The sequence below is a fragment of the Lissotriton helveticus genome, chromosome 6 (genome assembly GCF_964261635.1).
Source record: "Lissotriton helveticus chromosome 6, aLisHel1.1, whole genome shotgun sequence".
NCBI lineage: Eukaryota > Metazoa > Chordata > Amphibia > Caudata > Salamandridae > Lissotriton > Lissotriton helveticus.
This window is the reverse complement of record NC_136067.1, coordinates 2,033,374,871-2,033,396,565: the sequence shown is the minus strand read 5'-3', so window position 1 is coordinate 2,033,396,565 and position 21,695 is coordinate 2,033,374,871. Positions and strand designations below refer to the sequence as shown.

Sequence of the window (21,695 nt, the reverse complement as noted above, 5' to 3'; positions counted from 1 at the left end):
CTACCGAGCGTACTGGCGGCCCTTCCCTCTCATTACTGCATATTGCGTTCAGACCGGCCGGAGGCCAGAGCCGGCGGAGGGGTTGCCCTGATCGCCCGCAAGGGAATCCTCTTGCAGTCACTCACCTCACCCACGATACCCACAGCTGACTACTTGGTAGTACGATGCACTTCCTTCAAGATTCATTTCTCTTGTGTATTAGTTTACCGGCCACCACAACATTCCCTCGGCTTCCTCCCTGCCTTTCAAGACTTACTGGCTACTTTGGCAATCAACAGTGCCTCTGTCCTTGTCTTGGGAGATTTTAACTTTTGGCCTTCGGACCCCGACGAGGATGTTACCTCTAAAGACTTCACCCAACTGCTTCTTAGTTTGAATTTTATTCAGCACGTTCACGCTCCTACCCACAACCGAGGCCACATCCTTGATCAAATCTGGACTCTAAGCATTCCAATTTCTCATCCTATTATCTCGCCCTGCCAGTGGTCTGACCACTCCCTGCTCACTTTTTCCTTAGACCTGAGTCTTGCTAAAACTCGCTCTGTCACCAAAAACTCCTGGGCTAGGAACTGGAGTCGAGTTGACATTCCATCCCTGTGCAACTCACTAACTAGCACCTGTCCAGACCTGTCGACCTTAACCCCTCACTCTCAGGTCACCACCTTGGACCGCTGGCTTGCCAAAGCCTGCGACCCAGTGGCTCCCCTCAAACAGATCTCCATCAATCGCACCCACAATGCCAACAAGTGGTTTAACTCCAACCTTAAGGCTAAGAAGCGGGAGCTACGACAGGCCGAACGAGCATGGAGAATAACATACTGCCCAACCCGCAAGCAACATTACACTTCTATGCTTAGGGAATATAAAAAAGACATCTTGGCAGCCAAGACAGAATACTTCTCAGACCGCATTCTAGCTGCGGAAAACCAATCACGCGAGATTTTTGCTACTGTTCATGAACTGGCATCATCCGAGAGAACCCTGCCCAGAATCCCCCATTCCCAAACCCTATGTGACTCGCTTAACGAGTTTTTCATTGAGAAAATTTCTAGTATTAAAGCTCATATCCTTCCCCCTTCCCCCAACTTTACAGACCCTCAGCCGGTTGGCAATCATTCTTCTATTTTTCATATTCCTGCTTTGACTAAAGACTCCCTACTTCCCCTACTTATGCGTGTCAAGTCTGGCTCTCCTGCCGACATCTGTCCGGCTCGTATTCTTTGCCAGATTTTTTCCGACTGCCCCTATCCTGCCCTCACTCTTTTGAATGATTCTTTCACGGATGGCCATGTTCCTACATCTTTCAAAACCGCAACTATTATTCCCATACTAAAAAAACCCGGAGCGGACCCTGCCTCCCCGGCAAACTATCGCCCCATATCCCTTCTCCCGTACCTGGCAAAAGTAGCCGAGTCTCATGTCACTCAGACACTCAGCTCCTTTATTGAGGCCTCCAGCTACCTTGCACCCTGCCAGGCGGGCTTCCGGCCCCGTCACTCCACCGAGAAGGTAGTCACCTCGGTCATGGACCAACTCAGACAGGGACTTGACACCAACTCCCCCCAGGCTTTGGTCCTTCTAGATTTGTCCGCCGCTTTTGACACGGTTGATCATGACATTCTTCTTTCCCGTGTCAGGGCGGCGGGCATAGAGGGACCAATACTGACCTGGCTGGGCTCTTTCCTGTCTGATCGCACCCAGGCCGTCCACCTGGCTGAATTTTCCGCCCCGCCTCGCAGAGTGCAATGCGGTGTCCCCCAGGGATCCTCTCTTTCCCCTCTTTTGTTTAATCTTTATATTTTTCCCCTTATTTACGCACTACAACAAATGGAGGTCACAGTCTACAATTATGCTGATGACCTCCAACTCATTTTTAATTTTTCCTCTCCAACACCTGATATCGCCAGCTTCCAGTCCGTCATGCTGTTTATCCGGGATTGGATGAATGCGAACCATCTCAAACTCAACCCGGATAAAACGGAGCTTGTCCTGACTGGAGGCAGCGGCAACCCTTGGTCTCCTTTTTGGCCCCTTTCCCTTGGTCCTCCCCCCATCCCTTTGGATTCTGTTAAGACTCTTGGAATCACACTCAATCACCACCTCACACTTCACTCCCACATTAGTTCTGTTGTTTCCTCCTGTTTTTTTACCTTGCGTATTATAAGGAAAATTTCCCGTTTTTTTTCCCCCTCTGCACTTAAGCTTATCTTAATGGCTATGGTCATGTCCAAAATTGACTACGGTAACATCATTTACAACGGTGCTCCTGCCTACGCACTCCAACGTCTCCAGCTTGTGCAGAACCAGGCAGCCCGTTTGGTATATGGCCTACCCAAATTTCATCACTCTTCCCCGCTCCTCTTCTCCCTCCATTGGCTCCCTATTAAACAACGGGCCCTTTTTGGGTTTCGCCTGCCGAAAGGCTGCGCTCTGCGCAGCTTTTCAGCGCAGGTGAAATCCTTTGTTGACTATAAGGACTTCTGGAACGTCCCCCGGCTCTCATTGGCTAGCTCCATAAATGGAGGCTAGCCATTGAGTGCCGGATCTGTCCGTCAAGGCCGGACCAGATTCGGGGGCGTTCCTGAGATTTTTTCCCTGGGCGGAGTTACGTTTTTTCCCGTTCCCTCCCCTTTCACTAAAAGTGATTTCAGATGCGCTGTCCATTCCCGCCCCCTCCGTGTGCCTTTCCGCCCCCCCCTCGCTGTCCTGTGCACGTTTCCCACCCCCTCCCGCCGTCCGTGTCCCCTCCCGCCCCCTCCCGCCCCCTCCCGCCGTATTTCAGATGCGCTGTCCATTCCCGCCCCCTCCGTGTGCCTTTCCGCCCCCCCCCTCGCTGTCCTGTGCACGTTTCCCGCCCCCTCCCGCCCCCTCCCGCCGTCCGTGTCCCCTCCCGCCCCCTCCCGCCCCCTCACGCCGTCCGTGTCCCCTCCCGCCCCCTCACGCCGTCCGTGTCCTCTCCCTTCAAGAATGCTTCGAAGGGCTCAGGTGCGGCGGCGTCAGGCAAGTCAGCAGAGTCCTGTGGGGCAAGGGAGGGGAAACGGGGGTTAGGGTGAAGCACCGTTGGCATGGTGCGTGGGAGAGAAGGCCGGAAGTCCCGCCCCCGCCCGGAGACGCATGGAGCCCCGGAGGAGAAGTGCTGGATGGTGCGGGGCTCCCGTGTGCTGAGGGAGCCCCGGGGGAAGAGACGGCAGGAGCGGAGTTGTGTTCCGGCATCCATCTTTGAGACGGTGGGCTCAGTCCTTTTGGGAGCCAAAGTCAGCGAGACCATCCGCAAAGGGTTGATTGATGTCGAAATGTACAACACCACCCAAGAGCTACTGATGGCAGGATCTGTGAGTGCCATGTTTGGTAAGTTTGTTTCTGTCAAGCTTTTAAGTGTATGCCCAAATGTGCTTTTTGAATTGAGCCAACATTAAGCTCCCGAGTCTGAGATTCGTTCCCCCAAAAAATCTCCACGTAATCCTTTGATTTAGCATCACAAAATAGGAACTCTTTTTGACAGTTGTCCATAAAGCCCATCTATCAGTTTTTAAGCACTTGCGTCCTTTGTCCAACACTCAATTAAAGTTAAGCCTGTATGTCAATTGTATGACTTTGCTATGGCATGGAAACTGCTGCACAAACAAAATCCACTTTACTTTCTGCTACTTTGAAAAGGTATCTAAGGAGGTCGCTGCCTCCGGGGTGCCGAGGGGTGCGTAGGGTGCCTGCATTGACTTACTAAGCATATCATTCAGGCGGTGTGTCCCCAGTCTCAATAGACTGCTGGTGTGTGTGTGTCCCTTATGGTGTCATCTCAGCTGAGACTGCAGACACCTCCCGCGCATTCTGAGTGGGGCCCCGGGGCCCTCTGCAGCAGGCTGTGTGTCCGCAGTCTCAATAGACTGCTGGTGTGTGTGGTGTGTGTCTCTTATTCTTCTCTTTGCTTCTCTCTTCCTCCATCATTCGACCCCCTCCACATTTCTCTCACCAGTGTGTTTTTCTCGCCGGTTCTTTCCTTCCCTCATCCATTCCATTGCCCTCCCGATGTTGCTGTCTCACTTTGCCCCTTTCTCTCTCTCCCTGCTTTGCACGCTTCTCTTTTCTGTGCCTCGCCCTCGTTTCTCTGCTCCCCGTCTCCCTGCCTGTCACCCTCCGTAACGTGCCTCTCCCTCCTCATGCCTCACTCGTACCCTCTTCACTGCCCTCTCCCCCTCTACTCTCTGTGCCCCCCCCCCCCCCGCAGGCACCCCTCGTTTTCCTCTCTCACTGCCTGTTTACTGCCTCTCGCTTTCTCGGTCTCGCCCTGCTCTCTGCCTCTCCCTGACTCTTTTATCTGCCTCTCCAAACTGTCCCCTGTGCACCCTCTGCCTCTTTCTCTCTTTCCACTCCACCTCACGTCCCTCTCTTTCTTTAAATCCAGTGTTGTCTGAGTTTCCTCCAGTCTCCCCTTTGAATTTAATGACCCATAAATGCCTACTTTCTCTGCCTTTCCCGTTCTCTCCCCTCCTTGCTGTCCTTTCTTCCTCTGCCCCCTCGTCTGTTTCTTCCTCCCCGGCCCTCTTCACTGTTTCTCTCCCTCTCCGTGCCTCTCTGTGCCTCTCCCTCTCTCCGTGCCTCTCTGCGCCTCTCCCTCGCTGTGCCTTCCCTCTCTTTGCCTCTCTCTGTCCAGGCTTTCTCCCTTGCCCCATTCCCGTCACAGCTGGCCAACTCGACTGCGCGGTTTGATCTTCAACGGGCTGGCCGTGACCTCAGTGGTCGTGACATCTCTGCCCTGCTGTGTTCTCTAGCTCCGTGACCTCAGACGCCAGCAGCCCCGTTGCTGTGGTGATCAGAATGCCACCTACAGACAGGTTTGTGGCCGTTGTGGAGGGTTTTGCTGGACTTCACTTTCGGGTTGTGTAAGAAGCAGGACCCTCCCATCAGAGGCCGCTCCGCCCGATCACAGATCATACCAGCGAGTGGTCACACTGAGAAGAAGAACCCGGAGGAGTGTGCAGGTATGGGCATGAGTGCAGCAGCGTGTGACTGTTGGATGAAGTAATCAGAGCAGAGAAATAGCCTTCTCTGGGGGTGGGGGCAAGAAGTAGGCTGGGCCTTTAGTGGGATGAAAAAAACTGGGGGTCTCTCCAAAGGGCATGACCAATATAATTAAGGACGTGGCTTAAAAACATGTAAACTAAAAGTCTGTGCTTAATAGTATAGTGTGCCGCTCGGCCTGTATTTTGCTGTTTCTGTCATTACATCCAGATATATATAAAAGTAACATATCTACAACAAGTCGAGACTATTGACTTTGTCAATAGTCGTTAGTTGCATAAGATAAATAAGCAGCAACTATGGGTTGCATATAATATTGGAAAAGCTTTGACTTAAAGCCCTGGTGACACAAGACCATGACCAAGACAATGTTGCTGCTCCTTCGTTTCAAAAAGAGAAGGGAAATCCAGAGAGAAAATTACTCTCTTTAAAGGATTCCCCTTCCCCTACACCGCTCACCTGGCATGTCCTCATGCCGTAACTTCTCCACTAGTGAGAAGTGAACAGTGTGAGCACGCGCATATCAATGCTCTGCTATTGCCATTGTAAATGATTGCAGAGTGATTGCAGAGTGCTAGGGAGTGCAGAGTGACTAGGGAGTGCTAGAGAGTGCAGAGTGACTGCAGAGTGCTAGGGAGTGCAGAGTGACTAGGGAGTGCTAGGGAGTGCAGAGTGACTAGGGAGTGCTAGGGAGTGCAGAGTGACTAGGGAGTGCAGAGTGACTAGGGAGTGCAAGGGAGTGCAGAGTGCGAGGGAGTGCGAGGGAGTGCAGAGTGCGAGGGAGTGCGAGGGAGTGCAGAGTGACTAGGGAGTGCTAGGGAGTGCAGAGTGACTAGGGAGTGCAGAGTGCTAGGGAGTGCAGAGTGCTAGGGAGTGCAGAGTGACTGCAGAGATTAAGCTAATGGCAATGTAAATGACAATGCCATTTATTTATCTGTTTTCAAAACCAACACATAAATACACATTTTGTCATTTACAATGCCAATAGCTCTAACTTTTCCAAAGGCGAAACCATTGCATTGTAAATGCTTGTTAAACTAGGGTGACTCACTTTTCAGGCTAGGGCGGGCACTGCCCCTGCCTTTATCAATTCGACTATTACTAATTACTGCCCATCCAGAGACCTTCGTTCATCTTCCAAACTTCTATTAACCATTCCCCGGTTTAAGAAATCAAGGTCAGGTGGTCTGAAATTCTCGGTTCTGGCACCCACCTTTTGGAATACCCTCCCGCTTTCAGTCAGACAATCCCCTTCCTACATGGAATTTCGCAAAACCCTTAAAACTTTCCTATTCCAGCAAGCTTTTAGCTCTTAATCCTGCACCCTTTTTACTTTCATCCTATCCCCCCCAGCGCCAAGAAACTGTACAGTGAATGTGCGCTTTATAAATCCCTAAAAATTCCAAATTCAAATAATACAGTTGGCAAGTAAATCTAGGCGGTCCTTCTCCTTTCCACGGTACTTACTGACAAACAAAAAGTATATTTTATTCAGTTTAATCTTAATTCAATCACTTCTATTATTGTTTGGGATTCGGTAAAGGCATATATCAGGGGTATCACACACCAATGTATACTACAATTGAATAAAACTAGAGATACCACTTTTTAAACCACTTGTTTAAAGCTCACTAATTTAGAAACACGCCATGCTGCAGCTATTAGACAAAATGATCCCAGACAAATACAGTTATATATAGAGCTTGTCGATGCACGGGCAACACTTTGGGGGATACTAAAGGAGAGGGTAGCAGCTTGTTATAAGAAAATCGCTCTGCTCAATATGAATATGGTAACCAGGTGGGAAAAATACTTGCATACCATTTGGTCAAACGAAAACCAAAAATGAATAAAGACTGTTAAGGGTGCGGATAGCATGCTTTATACTGAACCTCATATGATACTCAAACAATTTATAGTATTCTATTAATCTCTTTATGCTCAATCTGATCCAATACATATAGAGAAGCTTTATAAGTATCTAGAGAAGGCCATGCTCCTGTGCTTACAAGAAGCTACTATCCACTTGTCTGCGGATGTTTTACTGGAGGAAATTTTTGTGGCCCGGTCTTCATTACCCTCAGGCAATGCATCGGGGGATGATTCAATCCCTAGTGAGTTTTATAAAGTATTTAGAAATATCAGTACCATTATTAGCCAAGGTTATGCAAGAGATCGGCGATACTGGGATAGCACTATTAACCTGGGATACAACTAATATTGTATTTTTTTTTTTTAAAGGTAGATCGCCTGAAGAATGCAGTTCGTATCATCAGATATCTCTTATTAATGCTGATGTGAAAATATACGCTAAGGTTTTGGTTAATCGTCTGGCCCCTCTGATGCCAGGATTAGTTTCAAGCCAGCAACATGGATTTATAATAGGTTGAGGTACTACAGCACACGCTAATATAGCTATTAAGGCTTTTATTTACGCTAAACAATCAGGTAGTAATTTAGCCATGATACTTTTAGACACGGAAAAGGCTTTGGACCTGTCTATGGCCTACTCTTACATCATTTGGAGTGACGGGCCGACTACATACATGATACAAGCTTTATAGCGCATGCCACCGGCTAAACTGAGCTATGCAGGTACTCAATCTACAACATTTTATATACCCACGAGGCACCAGTCAGGGTTGTTCTCTCTCCCCACTTTTATTTGCACTTTATATTGAGCCTTTTTTACGGATATTACTTGCCAATGAAGATATTCCATCCTTACGGTCGGAAATTAATGATCTGAAAGTTAATGCTTATGCGGATAATATTGCCATCTTCACAACGGCTGCTACTTTAGAAAGGATTCCGAGTGAAGCAGAACTTTTTGGTTCTTTTTCCGGGTATAAATTAAATACTAGTAAAACAGGTGCTTTTGAATTTTAAACCAGATAGGCCTAAAGCTGGGGTATGTTCTGAAGCGACTTACTTCGGAATTTGTGTCACATTACAGATTAAACACATACTAAGGTTGAATTATGATACTTTGCTTCAAGATGTAAGAAGTTAAGAAACTAGCATAAATTACCTACAAGCATAATTTAAGATGTAATATTATAAAGATGGCGATACTCCCTAAATTTTTATATTTATTTTGTTCAATTCCCTTTAGAGTTACTAATTGTTTTATTAAAAGTTAGGTGCAATAAGTAGTTTCATTTGGGGGTATAAGCGAGCACTTTGCGCTATTAAATTGATAAAATACCTGCACAGCCAATGGGGCCTCCAGCTTCCCGATTTCAAACTATATTACTGGGCGGCTTTTATGGGCCGCTTGCACAGCCTTCTTTCTAGAGAGGGTCAAGACTTTAGCCATCAGATATGATGCCATGATAGCCGTAGGTTTCTCTATCGGACTCACTACCCGAACTACTTTAAGCGAGTTCGCTTCAAGACACTCTGGGATATAGTTAATATTTGGTGGGAAATTCGTGCTAGATAACCCCTTCCAATATATCATGACAGGTTCCCCCTGTGGGATAATCCATTATTACCTGGGATTTTTGATGAGTGTCTCAAAGGGGTGGGCTATGATTGGAACCGAAAAACTCGGACACCTTTATGACTTTAATGGCTTTAAAACGTTTTAAAGCTTACAAAATATGTTTGCACACCCATACTACTATAAGTATTTACAACTTAGAGACTTCTTTATCACATGGGGTTAAATCTGTAGCGACAAAGGACATATTGACATGTTTACAAGAGATACCTTTTAAGCATGCAATCCACATCTCATACCAATACCTATGTTAGGATAGAATGTATCCATGTTTACAGTTAGCCTCAAAATTGAGCAGCGTGTTGGAAACAGAGGTTTCCCCTACAGTGGTAACCGATGCACTTAAAACGCTAAAAGAGGCTGTACGTTCAATTAACTTAAAGCTCCAGCAGTTCCGGACTATATACATGCTATACTACACCCCGGAAAAAATAGCTAGCTGGGGAGCACTAGGTTAACGATATTTTAGCAATAAGATTAATTGTCCAAAATGCGGAGTGTACGCTGGAAATATTGTGCATATGTTCTCTACATGTCCATTACTGTTGACATTCTCGCAGGGAATTAGACAAGTCTGTAAAGTTTGCCTTGGCTTGGATCTGGCACCTACTACACAAGAGAGTATGTTGGGGAATAAGGCTGACCAAAACAAGCGCGACGAACACTGATTGCTATTATTTTAGTTACTGCAAGGCTAGCCATTTCAAGGGCCTGGATCTCCTTAAAACTTAGTCGTTTAGCAGAATGGTGGGCTACTGTGGCGGAGATTTTTGAGAGAGAAAAAGCTTTGGCTAAAACCAGAGGGACACAATCACTGTTGAAGTTTAATGCTGTTTGGCATACAATGATCTAAAACTGATGTCATATAATGTGACTTTCTATACATTTGTATACTTATATAGTCCTTAATTACTGTTCTAGATATATCAACATGTTTTTATGTTTTTTAACATCTATGATATGAACTCCTATATGTGAACCCGCATTGCGATGTTTGTTAATTATTTATGAACAATGTTGATCTCCCTTGCTTTAATAAAAAAACATATTTTTTAAGCATAGTGTGCTTAGGGGAAAGCCCAGTACAGCATGTACATGCTGATGTGAACAACTTTAGGAAACTACTGGTGGGTGGTAGGCGCTTCTGGCTGACCAGTAGGGCGTCGGACATCAAATGATTGTTCAGGGTGTGCAGATTATGAAAATATATTGCTTTGACTTACCATGGAGTCGGATTTGCCACTAAAGGCCACATCCCTAAACCACCATTTCATCTTGGATTCCTTTTTATGACAACTACCTGCATTATGGCCACTTTTGGGATGTAGGCACTCTCATGCCCTTAGAAACAAATACCTGCATTATGTAGCCACAATCGGGATGAATTTTGCCATGGGCATGAGTGACAGTAACAGGAAATTTCACCTTTTTGTAAACACTGCAAAAAATTCAGCAAACTGGCATTGCCTATTCAATTTACCAAGTGAAGCATGAGAGGTCTGCCACCCATTCAAAGAATTAAAAAATATTGTTTGATATGTTTCCCGATATTCTAAGTTTATATCTATTACCAAAGGAAATGAACCCAGAATTTCTGCCTGCAATGTCTTTACAATAGTCTGTCACCACAATCCCAGTAAAAAATAAATAATGAAATAAATAATGAAGTCAATACAGTTTGGTATCCTTCCACTGAATAGACCAAAGGAAGCAACACATGGGGCCTTGTCTCCAAAAATATTTTTCTTTGTGAGGGAAAAGGAAAATAAATGATGCCTGTTTTCCAATCATGAAAACAAACCCTAAGTTTTCCAAGAAATGTCCTGGTGAACCAATCAAGAGAAGGGAAGTGTCTTCAACCATAAGATGAGACAGGGTGGACAGAATTAGGAAATGTAAAGCATCTCTACAGTGCTGGACTGGACTATTGTCGTCAAACTGGCAGCACAACGGAATCAACGAGTTTGTCAAAATGTGCTGACACAAACTTAACATAAATGCGCAAGTAAAAATATGTGAAAGGGGTTCTGCCCCTTCTATTTTTTGATTCTGGACCTCTGGTATTTGGACCTCCATCGTGAGTTTCATTAACTGAGTTTCATCCATTGTAAACTATTTGTAAAAAGTAACTATTGTAAAAATAAGGCCTGCTGCTGTGCATCTAGGATAAATGTCCTGGATGCACACGAACTGGTATGCACACACATATGAGCACGCTTAACAACTAGGACTACACTGTATCTCAGGCTGGTATCTAAGCATCTGTAGCCCATCGCAGACCTTGAATAAATTAATGATGGTCTCACAGGTCTTCCAATTTAATTTGGCATCCAAGAAGAAATCTCCCAATTTCATGTTGACTAGACTGGGTCAACAGTACATTACTGTAAGAATGTGATGCTTTATTGTACTCACACTATTCGAAAGAAGCTTCAAAATATTGACTCCACATTGGCTCAACATACAGAGATAATATTCCCTATGTTTGAAAACATGCACAAATACAATATTGATTTAGCCACATTTGTGCTCCTTCAAGTACTTTGGTTATTGCAATAGATTCTTGATCCAGGCTTTACTGAGATTTGGGCTTTGAACTACCTTGCTGTGTCAAGTTAATTACTCTGCTGGCCAGCACGTAGATCAAAGCTCTGCCCAGATAATAAGCATATTTTGTTTGGGGGGGGAGAGGGGGGGTTAGCCTTCTCCTGACAGAGGAAAGGAGTTGGCGAAGTCTGCTTGGCCTTGTTAACCACCATCTCATTGACCAGCCTGCAATGCACTTCTCAAATTTGACATTAGGAAGACAGAAGAACTCTGCTAACAGCTACCTCAAGGGCTCCCTTTGAAATCTGGAAGAGAAAACAACTGCTTTAAAATATCAATTAAGAGCAGAGCTAAGACCCAAGTGAGAGGTCTTGCAGACCAAAACTTGATTTTGACATCTAGCAAAAATCTTATGATACTGTTCAGGTGGTGGAAAAGCATGTGGGCTGCACCCGGAAGACAGATTTCTGTCAGGGGTGGTGTTTTGAAGTGACATCTCTGGATTGAACATAGATGCTACCCCTCTAGGACTTTTGACTTTTAAAGCCCTGCACAAGGGACAACCTCTGAGAAGAGGGAACCATGCAAGAAGGGATGGACATATTGTGGACTTCAGGCTTGTATTTTTTGGGACTCTATTGGACCCTGTCTCTAGGGTCAGTGGCAATGGTTTTTCACTCCCTCTAGGTGACAGTAGAGGGAAGGCTGAATAGATTACAAACACATTGTACACCAGAGAGGCTCACCACACAACACAAGGGTCAAAACCCACCAAAGAGAACAAAATTGCAGGATTTCAAGAAACTGAGTTCAATGTGTTAATGCAAAGTGCAAAATAATTCAAACGTTCAAAGATCCAATGGGGTAAGGGCCGGAAAGTTCTGCTAAGTTTTCCAAAGATGTCTTTTGGAGCGATTCAGCAATTCTCAACATCACATGGGCCAAGACGCTAGGACAAAACCTGATATCAACTTCCCCCGCCACTCCAGAAATCTAGCACAGGCCATGTTCAATCAATCAATCAATCAATCAATCAATGACACTTGTAAAGCGCGCTACATACCCGTAGGGTCTCAAGGCGCTGGGGGGGGGGGGGTGCCGCTACTGCTCGAACAGCCAGGTCTTCAGCTTCCTCCTGAAGGAGAGGTGGTCTTGGGTCAGGCGCAGGTCGGTCGGGAGGGAGTTCCAGGTCTTGGCAGCCAGGTAGGAGAAGGACCTTCCTCCTGTAGTCGCTCTTCGGATGCGGGGGACGGCGGCGAGGGCGTGGTTGGCTGATCGAAGGTGGCGTTTGGGAGCGTAGAAGTTGACTCGGCTGTTGAGGTAGCTCGGGCCTTGGTCGTGTAGGGCTTTGTGTGCGTGGGTGAGGAGGCGGAAGGTGATTCTTTTGCTGACGGGGAGCCAGTGAAGGTCTCTGAGATGTCCGGAGATGTGACTGGTTCGTGGGATGTCGAGGATGAGTCTGGCTGAGGCGTTCTGGATCCGCTGGAGTCTCTTCTGGAGCTTGGCGGTGGTACCGGCGTAGAGGGCGTTGCCGTAGTCCAGTCGGCTGGTGACGAGGGCCTGGGTGACGGTCCTCCTTGATGCACTAGAGGGGGCAACATTTGGCACATTCTTGTATGGGGACTCATTTGCTGATGCAATCCTAGGTAGTTGTATAATATTGTGTTGTTCTAGCCATGGAGGCATCTTCAAGAATACAGATTTTTCAGTTAAGAGGCCTGCCTTATACTCCGTTCTCTAGCACTCGCCATTCTCTGGTAACACCTTAGGAAACCAACAATCACACCTCTCAAATGAGCATCTTTATGAGCCTAGTACTAATCCCCCAGTCTTTCGGGAAAGCCACCACTCCCACTTAAGCAGCATTTACAGAATGGTCACCTAGCAGAAAATTCTGCAGAACATCCCAGATTACATCATCTAACATCACTGGCTGGAAGCACCTCTATGAATCCAACAAGCACAACAATTCTTACCATGCCTTCACATTTCCTGGTGGCTGAAGTCTACTAAGCCCCCTCTTATCACAGCTCAAAGTGCCCAACATTCTTCATGACAAAACCAGAATAATATCTAGCAATCTCAAGTTCCAAATAGTATCTCAAGCAACACAAATTCCACCTTTTCTCCCAGCAAGCCCATTCCTCCACCCACCTCAAGGATTCCAGTACTCCCAGTGGACGTACATCCTACATTAAAGCATATTTCCGGACAGAGTTTAAAATCCTTCATAGCAGCACTGTAACAGTCCATTACTCTCTCTAGTTTAGCAACGTCTCTAGCACAAATTCAAAACGTTTAGCACCCAATCACCTCAGTGCATCCAGACTCATCTGTCGGTGGAAGACCAGCCATGTTGCCTTCACCGAACATGGCCCATTTCCGGACTCTGGAGCATCACTGAAACCTTACCAGAAATGTTAACCCTCAACAACATCCACGCCTTCAAGAGAAAAAAATTACAGGGAACTCCGTCAGGGAGTTTCATCAGTCACTCCCTCCCTCCCAACATTCCTGAATTTACATAAAACTTACGGCCACAACACATCTTGTGCCCTTGTTTGCAGTATCTCTCAAGTATCCTGTCACTCTATCCTCCATGTTAGTGGAAACATCACTCTTCCATGTTACCCTTATCAGATGCCCCCTTCCCTCTGAACACTACTTGTGGATACACACATCTCTTGCTCACAGGAGCTGTGCACCACATCTGTAATGCCATCAGGGCTACATGGTCACCACCTCCTTGACAGCAGTACCTTCAAGAGACACTCTCATATATGGTGCCTAGCTGTCATGTTGGAAACAAACATGAGTGCATTAAGAGATGCCACTTTAAGCTGCTCACGCACAGCTACAAAGCCCTCCACAACACGGGCCCAGACTACCTGAACAACCGCCCAACCTTCCACCATCCCACCAGACACTTGCAGTCTGCCGCACTGGCCCTTGCCACCGCCCACCGCATCCTTCAGATGCTCTTCCTCCCACCTCACAGCCAAAGCCTGGAACGACCTCCCTACCTCAAAACATATACCCCCCCTTAACCCCCTAGCCGATTTCAGAAGTAGACTCAAGACCTGGGGCTGTCCAGTAGCTCAACCACACGCAAGCGCCTGGAGACCCTTCAGGGTGATTAGTATGGTCTACAAATCTCTGATTGATTGTTTGACAGCAATCCTCACTGACCACTAGCTGTGGCTCTTGGAGCTTCCCATTCTTCTGCTTGAAGCAACTCTTATTTCCCTGCTGGTGACACCTCTGCATGTCCAATGTTACTGCTGGCAGCAACCGTAGGTGCATAGTGTCAGCACCAATGGGAGATCCACACACACCTGCTATATGCAGCACAAAAAGCTCCCACACACCTGTTCACTGCACTCTAGGGTATTCTTTCTCCTGCTGGCATCACTGTTGGTTGCTTACTCCACTCTGTGACTTACACCACACCAGCCTGCCACCTCATGGCAGCTCCCCCCTCCCCAAATCCTGGTGTCAGCACGTCTCTGTGCTCCCCCAATCCTGCAGTGACATCACATGAAGGACCACTACACAACCACGATTGCCTCTTTCCATCTGCTGACAGGATCCTTGGGAAACCCCCTAACACCTGTCGTGGCAACCCTGGCGGCTCATGCTGGTAAAACACCGCCGAGTTAACTCCAGCACTTGTTGTCAGATCCCGTGGTCTGCCCGTACGAACAGTGGAAGGACTTTGGGCGTCTGTTTCTACCTGCTGGCAGCACTTTTCAGTAAATGTTCAAATCAGATATAAGCATCCTTGGTGTTCTATCTACTCTGCTGGCGGCACCTCTGACTCCTACTTTCAGAACCCCCAGCTGCTCCTACAACTTGTTGACAGGCCCGTGTCTGGCCCCTCCCACCTGTTGACAGCGCCCAGGAGCGCTTCCTCTCTCTCCAGCTGGCTGCAGAGCCGAGAGCTCTCTCTGACAGCAACCTAGATACTCTTCCCCCCAGCCGGCAGCACTCGCAGGTGCACCCCGCTGCAGCCCCTTACCGTCCTGGCGGCCTGTGCCCAGGTCCTGCCCTTTTTCCTGCGGCTGCCCTTGTCCCTCATGTCTCCGGCGGGCTCGGGCTGTCAGCACAGCTCCCCCGCTGCTTCTGCCGGATGCCCCGCTGGCCCCGCCCTTTTCCCTCCCCCACGGCCCCTACTGTACACAGACTGCGCCCGCACCGTGCACTGGCGCCGCCCGGCCGCCATCTTACGAGGGGCAGAGGGGAGGGCAGCACGAGGCCGGGAACGCGTCCCGAGGGCGCGGTGCGCCCCCTCCCTGTGCCCGGTGTTTACTCTCCCTGCCTATTAGCGCCCCCGTCCCAGCATGGCAGCAGGGTCCAGCCCTCTAACGGCCGCTGCCTCCACGCGCCGGCGCCATCATGAAAGTACCGTCTACATCCCCTGCTGGCGCGTGGCGGCGGCGTGCGCCGTCACCCCAGGCGTCAGGAGGCCGCCCTCTAGCGTCAAGCCGTGGCCGTTGCGGCTCGCGCGGGGTCAGGCGACGTGACCCGCGTGACATCACGTACTGTACCAGCTGTCTGTCAAACAGCAGCGCCACAGAGGAGCGGCGAGGGCGGAGCGATACGGGCAGCAGGTTCAGTGAAGTGAACTCACGCAGCCAGGGCAGGACGTGTCACCCGACAGGTCACGCCGTCTCGTGTCAGTGCGCGTCTAAAGTAGTGCAGTTTGGCGAGAGGTGTTCACAACATAGAGGGTCGTTCTGAACTAATTTTGTTCAGCGAATTTAATCAGTAACACACGGCTGTGTCAAACACTACGTTGTAAAGTACCGTAATTTTCACAATCTATTAACTGCCAACATAGCACTCCAGTCCGGGGTTTTTTCTTTGAATTTTGGGACTTTTAGTCATTTTCTGGAATGGAATAAACAAGACTTAGCAGGACTTAATTGTGTTAATACATGGATATCACAGGTTTTTTTTTTTGTTCAAAAATTTCATTAAATTAGGAGAGTATAAATAAGCTACTACAGCATGCAATACATAAAAACCATCTTGAACAATAAATAATTAATAAAAAAGAATAAATATGACCAATATTATAAATAACTAGCAGCCCGTCCCGACGTTGTCCAGGTATGAATTGCTGCCGGCCAGTAGTATATTGTTTTGTAGGATTTCGTTCTGATAGCATTTCTTATCTGTGACAGGCCTGTGAAACGCTCCGATTCACAGTGCACTGCTGATGCACTTAAGAGTGCGCGTTCAGTAGTGTGTGAACTCGTGATTCCCTACTTTATTTTTCCTTGCAATATTATTTAGCGCGAACTCAACAACATGGCATGAGCACAATTTACATTACAGAAGAACACATTCATTTGTGGTAGGCACGGGTAGACAAAGCGAATTGCCTGCAATCACAGTATGTTGAGCTGATGCCGAGATTCGAACGTAGCTCCCCAGCTCTAAAGTTCACAATTCTAGAACTTGTGGCGGGAGGTGTGTCTAAAAGTGTATGTCGGTGCTGGACATCAATGAGAGAGACCTGTGCATTTTTCAAATCGGTGGTGAAAAAATATAAGTATGTTGTTGGAGATGTGGGCCGCCGTGCCACCAATGTACTTACCGGGGGAGGGTAAACACCCATTATTCCGCAACTTTCTTTCCGCATACCATCACTCCGCACACTTTCATTATGAAAGTACCATGACTCCGCAATGCCATTATAACGCTTGGCATTACATTTTAAATGCTTTGACCATGCACACATTTACAACTAAATTCGTTGTAAATGCATGAATGGTAAAAGCATGTTTTTTTTAAATGTTTGGATAAGGTAAGTATGGGTATATGTTTTGGGGTACTGAGGTATATGTTTTGGGGTGTTTGGGTATTTTAAGGGTTCAGATATAGTTTTGGGTTATGGGGTACAGGGGTAGTTTTAGGGTTTAGGGATAGGTATGGGTTTTGGGGTACAGGGGTATTTTTAGGGTTCAGGGCTAGGTTTGGGTTTTGGGGTATAGGGGTATTTTTAGGGTTCAGGGGTAGGTTTGGGGTACAGGGGTATTTTAAAGTTTCAGGGCTAGGTTTGGGTTTTGGGGTACAGGGGTATTTTTAGGGTTCACGGGTAAGTTTGGGTTTTGGGGTACAGGGGTATTTTTAGGGTTCAGGGGTAGGTTTGGGTTTTGAGGTACAGGGGTATTTATAGGGTTCAGGGCTAGGTTTGGGTTTTGGGGTACAGGGATATTTTTAGGGTTTAGGGATAGGTTTGGGTTTTGGGGTACAGGGTATATTTATAGGGTTCAGGGCTAGGTTTGGGTTTTGGGGTACAGGGGTATTTTTAGGGTTCAGGGGTAAGTTTGGGTTTTGGGGTACAGGGGTATTTTTAGGGTTCAGGGGTAGGTTTGGGTTTTGAGGTACAGGGGTATTTATAGGGTTCAGGGCTAGGTTTGGGTTTTGGGGTACAGGGATATTTTTAGGGTTTAGGGATAGGTTTGGGTTTTGGGGTACAGGGTACATTTATAGGGTTAAGATGGGTTAGTGTTTAAGGGTGCTGGGGTATTTTAAGGAGTAAGGGTGGGTTATGATTATGGGTGCAGGGGTATTTAAAGGGAGCAGGGTGGACACCCGGAGCTGGAATGTACAGAACCTGGGAAGAAAAAACAATGAAATATTGGGCACAACGCTCGCTTTTTTTTCCGTAATCCCGCCTCCCGCCCACGCCCCCAGCACACGCCCACAGCACACGATATGAGACATGGCATGAAGGGCGGAACGTACCACACGCCCCCAGCGTTTGTCACGCCCACAGCATTTGTCACGCCCACAGCACAACGCAGACACGCCCACAAGGGACTACTTTGCTGGCACGGTTCTTTTACCTTTTAAATGTATATGGTGGGCATCTGCATAGCCTATGTCCTTCTGCTGCAACTGCCCTTTCCAACGCTGTATTGGGTGTTGTGATTTGTGCTATGGTTCCTGAGATTACCCGCCTCAAAGGTTTGGGCTTTCTCTTTATTATATTAGTATGGATAGATAAACCTTAATAAGAACAGATATATAAGAACCTACTCATGTCAATTCATTTGTATTACATTTTGGTAAAAATAATTGATCACACAAAAGATAAATAAAAAGACCTGCAAGAGGAAAGAAAAGAATAGTAAGATAGAGAACAAGAATGATAACACTGGTTTGAAGGGTTTGCTGGAGGATAGAAGTTGTGTGGCCCTTGGGCCAATCCTGGTACGCTGGTAGAGTGACCAACTGGCATGGGTGCAAATTCAGGACAGTGAGTGCAAAAATTCAGGACAAAGGTTTTAAAATGCAGGACAAAAATTCAGGACAGGAGGTCAAAATTCAGGACAAAATAAGTTTTACAGACACATCAGAGGAGGTTGGGCAATAGTATATAAGTAAATAGACAACCACTTAAGTACAAGTGAAAATAAGTTTATATTAGGTTGAGACACTTGTACTTCATGGGTTTTCAGTATGCGCGCAGCGTTGAGTAAATGTGAAGGTCTTTTTGTGGTAACAAAGCCGCCCCCACCCCACCTTTCTAGCCTCCCAGGGAAACGCCTGATGACCGGTCTGGCCAGTCCGGCTTTCAACCACCCTCCAATGGTGCCCCTCATCTTCACAAATACCCTCTCACATGTTTATTTAATTTCTTTTATAGTGCTACTCATCCCAAGTAAGTAGGACAGGGTGTCAGAGTGCGTTACATCACACACATTATATGGAGACAATGACTCATATAAATGTGAAAGTCAATGTATAGGAAATGTTACTTGAGATAATGGGGGTCACAAGGTGTAATAATTCTTTCATCCGTCATTCAATCTTTCACCATTCATTCTGTCCTACCATCTGTGTGCCCATCCATATCACTATTCAACCATTTGCAAACCTATCCATCATCTAACCTTCCATCCATTATTCCACTCATCTATCCCTTCATCCATCCCTGCATTCATCCTTTCACCCTATCCATCCACACACTCATCCATTCACTCTTCCACTCATTCATCCATTCACTCATCCATCCAACAATTTAACCTTTCAGCCATCCAGCCATCCTTTTACTTACTCATTCATCCTCCCAGTCTCTCATCCTTCCACCCATTCACCCTTTCAGTCATCCAACCATCCATCCTCTCTTTCTCTCCCCATCCCCATCCCCCTTTCACTTAGCCATCCATCCTTCCATCCACCCATCCATCTACTCATTCACTCATGAATCCATCCATTGACCCTATCACTCATCCATCCTTTCACTCATCCATCCATCTTTTCTCTCATCCATCCACCCTTTCACTCTTTCACTCATCCATCCATCCTTTCTCTCATCCATCCACCCATTTACTCCATATAATAATAATAATAATAATAATAAGTCAATTTGTAAAGCGCATTGGTTACACTAATGCCAGTGTGTCCCCGTGCTGCGGTAAAGTCAGACAGAAATCAGAAGCCCAGAGCCCTCACCCAACTATAATTGGGGAAAGAGAAACATTTTAAATTTTTTCCTGAAACATCTCTCCTGAGTCTCCATCCGGAGCTCCGTCGGGAGGGCATTCCATTGTTTAGCCGCCAGTAGTCGGAAAGACCGATCACCCATCGTGGCCTTTTTAATAGTAGGAACGCACACCAAGCCTATCCCACCTGACCTCAGCTGACGTGTGGGAACATACGGGGACAGGAGTTCAGACAGATACAAAGGGGACTTTCCCTGCACGATCCGGTGGCAGACGCAGAGTGCCTTGAAAGTGACTCTTTCTTTTATCGGGAGCCAGTGTAGCGCAGCCCGAGCTGCCCTGGCTGATGACCTTCTCGGGTGCCTCAAGATAAGGCGGGCTGCAGCATTCTGCACTCCCTGCAGACGGAGCAAGCATTTGGCTGGTGCACCTAGATAAAGAATGTTACCATAATCTAGGCGCGACATCACCAGCGCATGGACCAAAGTCTTCCTAGATGCCACGGGTAGTAGGTCCAAGGTTTTTCGCAGGACCTTCAGAATCCCGAAGCAGGCACCTGCCACCTGCCTAGTTTGATAGTCGAAAGAAAGGCTGGGATCCAACCAGACTCCCAGGTTTTTTGCCTGCACACAGGGCATAGGTGTCACCCCCAAGTCCTGGGGCCACCATGCCGATGACCACACAGTCGGGGCCCGACCCACCACCAGCACCTCCGTCTTGTCACCATTCAGCTTCAGGCAGTTCTTAGCCATCCACGCAGCCAATTCTTGCATGCATGCCCTGAATCTGGAGGCAGCCGACTCCGGTGCCTGGGTAAGGGAGACCACCAACTGCGTGTCATCGGCATAGGATACGACCCTGATCACAAACCCCTCTGCAATCTCCGCCACGGGAGCTACATAGATATTAAACAGGGTTGGGCTCAGGGTCGAGCCCTGCGGCACTCCCTGGTTCAGCTTGATGACCCTGGAGTAGTGTTCGCCATGTCTCACCTGGAAGCACCGACCCAACAGGAAAGATTTTAGCCAATCCAAGACACTACCAGACACCCCACCCTTCTTCAGACATTGCACCAGCGTGTGATGAGCTACAGTGTCAAAGGCGGCACGTAGATCCAGCAGGATCAAGGCCGCCGTTTGACCTGCATCCACAAGTTGCCTGATGGATTCGGTGGCAAAAAGCAAAGCTGATTCTGTCGAGTATCTGGCTCGAAAGTCGGACTGGGTGGGGTGAAGAAGATCATATTCCTCAATGTAGGCCGTTAGCCGTGCATTCACCACTTTTTCAGCCAGCTTTGCGAAGTATGGCTAAAGGGAGATAGGGCATAGCTTGTCTAAATGATCTAACCCAAGGTGCGGTTTCTTAGGGAGCAGCAAAACCACGGCTTCCTTCCAGCATCCGGGGACGCAGCACGTAGCAAAAGAAGCCACCACCAAATGTCTTATGAAGGGCTCCAGGCATTCCAAACTCCCTTTTAACCTTTTCGGAGGAGCCGGGTCCCTAGGGGATCCAGACTTGATGCTACTACAGATGTTAATCAGTTGTTCCGGGAGGGGCAACGAGAATTCCTTCAGCCCTCCTCCCTCCACCACAGGTTCTCTATCTTCCAGCCCCACCTCTACACCCCTTGCCCCTTCCGGGAAGGTGGAATACATTTTTTCCACCTTCTTGGAGAAGAATTCGGCTATCTGATTACAGAGCACCTTGAGCCCACGACCGGTGCTGCTAAGCTGGTGATAGAGGTTAGCTCCTTATAAACCTTGAAGAGCTCCCGGGTTGAGCTGGTGGCTGAATCGATTCTCTCCAAAAAGTGATCAGCCTTGGCCCTTCTGATTAGTTTATGGTAACTCCTTAGCTCCTCTTTATAAAGCTCTTTCCCCTGCTCTGAGTAGTCTACCCTCCAGAGCCTCTCCTGGCGTTTACACCCCGCTTTTGCTGCTCTCAGGGCCTCTGAGTACCACGGGGCAGATTTCTGAGTTCTGTACTGTTTTTTCTTAGCCAATGGGGCCGTACAGTCCAGAGCCTCCGTGATACGTCTATCTAAGTTCTTACAAGTTGACTCGGCATCGCTGCCCCCTGGCGGGCCATCCTGCACCAGGGCCTTATTAAAAAGTCCCTGCGAGAAGACCCCCCACCTCCTACAGACCGCTATCTTGCTGCTAGGT

At 47.6% G+C, this 21,695-nt stretch overlaps 1 protein-coding gene across 1 annotated transcript in view; it reads right to left on the bottom strand.

Annotated features, from left to right (window-relative positions):
* The window catches only part of ASXL2 (ASXL transcriptional regulator 2), a 446,593-nt gene extending 431,384 nt beyond the window's left edge, over nucleotides 1-15,209 (bottom strand). Inside the window, exon 1 of the mRNA XM_078650022.1 lies at nucleotides 15,090-15,209. Within this exon, the coding sequence (XP_078506148.1) occupies nucleotides 15,090-15,149 (60 nt within the window). The 5' untranslated portion in view covers nucleotides 15,150-15,209. The remainder of the gene's footprint in view (nucleotides 1-15,089) is intronic.
* Between the last annotated feature and the right edge of the window lie 6,486 nt (nucleotides 15,210-21,695).